At 43.3% G+C, this 3,102-nt stretch overlaps 1 protein-coding gene across 1 annotated transcript in view; it reads right to left on the bottom strand.

Annotated features, from left to right (window-relative positions):
• Nucleotides 1–3,102, bottom strand: part of LOC127931885 (poly(ADP-ribose) glycohydrolase-like) — a 6,015-nt gene extending 2,913 nt beyond the window's left edge. The window contains exons 1-3 of the mRNA XM_052526029.1: nt 3,076–3,102; nt 325–397; nt 38–110 (exon numbers count right to left, since the gene is read on the bottom strand). Of these exons, the coding sequence (XP_052381989.1) occupies nt 38–110; nt 325–397; nt 3,076–3,102 (173 nt within the window). The remainder of the gene's footprint in view (nt 1–37; nt 111–324; nt 398–3,075) is intronic.

The following is a 3,102-nucleotide window of genomic DNA, read 5'->3' on the forward strand; positions in this document are numbered from 1 at the left end:
TGTGTCTGTGTGTGTGCGTGTGTGTGTGTGTGTGTACCTCCCCCAGTAGGGCATGTCTCTGTCTCTGATGTAGCGCCTCTCAAAGGTCACCAGTCCACAGGGCCTGGTCGCTGCCATGGCAACAACAAGGGTCAAAGTTCATACAGGTAAACCTGGTTCCCACAGCAACTATTATCAGAGGGTATTCCTCATCGACACTCATCAGACTGTCTTAAATAGGTTCCTTTAACCTACATATTACACTCATTCTGTACACTACAGTACACTACAGCACTTGTATTCCAGTCATTATAGTGACTATAGTAGTGTGTGGTAGTAACGTACCTGGGTCTGTGACAGTGTGGAAGTAATGAAGGAGGGCTCTCAGCTTCTCTCTCTTCCTCTCAGACCACTTTTCCTGACAACAGACCACTTTTCAAACAGACTGACAACACAGAGAGATGGTGGGGTAGTGGTCACATGTTATCATCTGTTGAAGTTGGCCAGCAGACAAGCTATCTGTCTCTGGGACAACGTGATGGACTTTGGCCCTTCTGGATGAGGGATAGCCTACACACACACACACACGGTCAACACACACACACGCAACACACACACACACACACACACACACACACACAACACACAACACACACACACACACACACACACACACACACACACACACACACACACACACACACACACACACACACACACACACACACACACACACACACACACACACACACTTAACAGTGGAGGACACACATTCAGTACCTCTACAATCTGTACCCTACATAGTGCACTACCCCTGTATCGTAAATAGTGCACTACCTCTGTACCCTACATAGTATACTATCTCTGTACCCTACATAGTACACTCTCGGTACCCTACATAGTATACTATCTCTGTACCCTAAAAGTACACTCTCGGTACCCTACATAGCATACTATCTCTGTACCCTACATAGTACACTCTCTGTACCCTACATAGTACACTATCTCTGTACCCTACATAGTGCACTATCTGTACCCTACATAGTACACTCTCTGTACCCTACATAGTGCACTATCTCTGTATCCTAAATAGTGCACTACCTCTGTACCCTACATAGTACACTAACTCTGCATCCTACATAGTATACTATCTCTGTACCCTACATAGTACACTCTCGGTACCCTACATAGCATACTATCTCTGTACCCTACATAGCACACTCTCTGTACCCTACATAGTACACTCTCTGTACCCTACATAGTATACTATCTCTGTACCCTACATAGTACACTAACTCTGTACCCTACATAGTACACTCTCTGTACCCTACATAGTATACTATCTCTGTACCCTAAAAAGTACACTCTCTGTACCCTACATAGCATACTATCTCTGTACCCTACATAGTACACTCTCTGTACCCTACATAGTACACTAACTCTGTACCCTACATAGTTCACTCTCTGTACCCTACATAGTACACTCTCTGTACCCTACATAGTGCACTACCCCTGTATCCTAAATAGTGCACTACCTCTGTACCCTACATAGTATACTATCTCTGTACCCTACATAGTACACTCTCGGTACCCTACATAGCATACTAACTCTGTACCCTACATAGTACACTCTCTGTACCCTACATAGTACACTCTCTGTACCCTACATAGTATACTATCTCTGTACCCTACATAGTACACTAACTCTGTACCCTACATAGTACACTCTCTGTACCCTACATAGTGCACTACCTCCGTACCCTACATAGTACACTATCTATGTACCCTACAAACTACACTCTCGGGTACCCTACATAGCATACTATCTCTGTACCCTACATAGTACACTATCTCTGTATCCTAAATAGTGCACTACCTCTGTACCCTACATAGTACACTAACTCTGTACCCTACATAGTATACTATCTCTGTACCCTACATAGTACACTAACTCTGTACCCTACATAGTACACTCTCTGTACCCTACATAGTATACTATCTCTGTACCCTACATAGTACACTCTCTGTACCCTACATAGTACACTCTCTGTACCCTACATAGTGCACTACCTCCGTACCCTACATAGTACACTATCTATGTACCCTACATAATACACTCTCTGTACCCTACATAGTACACTCTCTGTACCCTACATAGTACACTCTCTGTACCCTACATAGTATACTATCTCTGTACCCTACATAGTACACTAACTCTGTACCCTACATAGTACACTCTCTGTACCCTACATAGTACACTCTCTGTACCCTACATAGTGCACTACCTCCGTACCCTACATAGTACACTATCTATGTACCCTACATAATACACTCTCTGTACCCTACATAGTACACTCTCTGTACCCTACATAGTGCACTATCTCTGTACCCTACATAGTACACTATCTCTGTACCCTACATAGTACACTCTCTGTACCCTACATAGTATACTATCTCTGTACCCTACATAGTACACTAACTCTGTACCCTACATAGTACACTCTCTGTACCCTACATAGTACACTCTCTGTACCCTACATAGTATACTATCTCTGTACCCTAAAAAAGTACACTCTCTGTACCCTACATAGCATACTATCTCTGTACCCTACATAGTACACTCTCTGTACCCTACATAGTACACTAACTCTGTACCCTACATAGTACACTCTCTGTACCCTACATAGTACACTCTCTGTACCCTACATAGTGCACTATCTCTGTATCCTAAATAGTGCACTACCTCTGTACCCTACATAGTACACTAACTCTGTACCCTACATAGTATACTATCTCTGTACCCTACATAGTACACTCTCGGTACCCTACATAGCATACTAACTCTGTACCCTACATAGTACACTCTCTGTACCCTACATAGTACACTCTCTGTACCCTACATAGTATACTATCTCTGTACCCTACATAGTACACTAACTCTGTACCCTACATAGTACACTCTCTGTACCCTACATAGTACACTCTCTGTACCCTACATAGTGCACTACCCTCCGTACCCTACATAGTACACTATCTATGTACCCTACAAAGTACACTCTCGGGTACCCTACATAGCATACTATCTCTGTACCCTACATAGTACACTAACTCTGTACCCGACAT

Source organism: Oncorhynchus keta, chromosome 9, assembly GCF_023373465.1.
Source record: "Oncorhynchus keta strain PuntledgeMale-10-30-2019 chromosome 9, Oket_V2, whole genome shotgun sequence".
Lineage (NCBI taxonomy): Eukaryota > Metazoa > Chordata > Actinopteri > Salmoniformes > Salmonidae > Oncorhynchus > Oncorhynchus keta.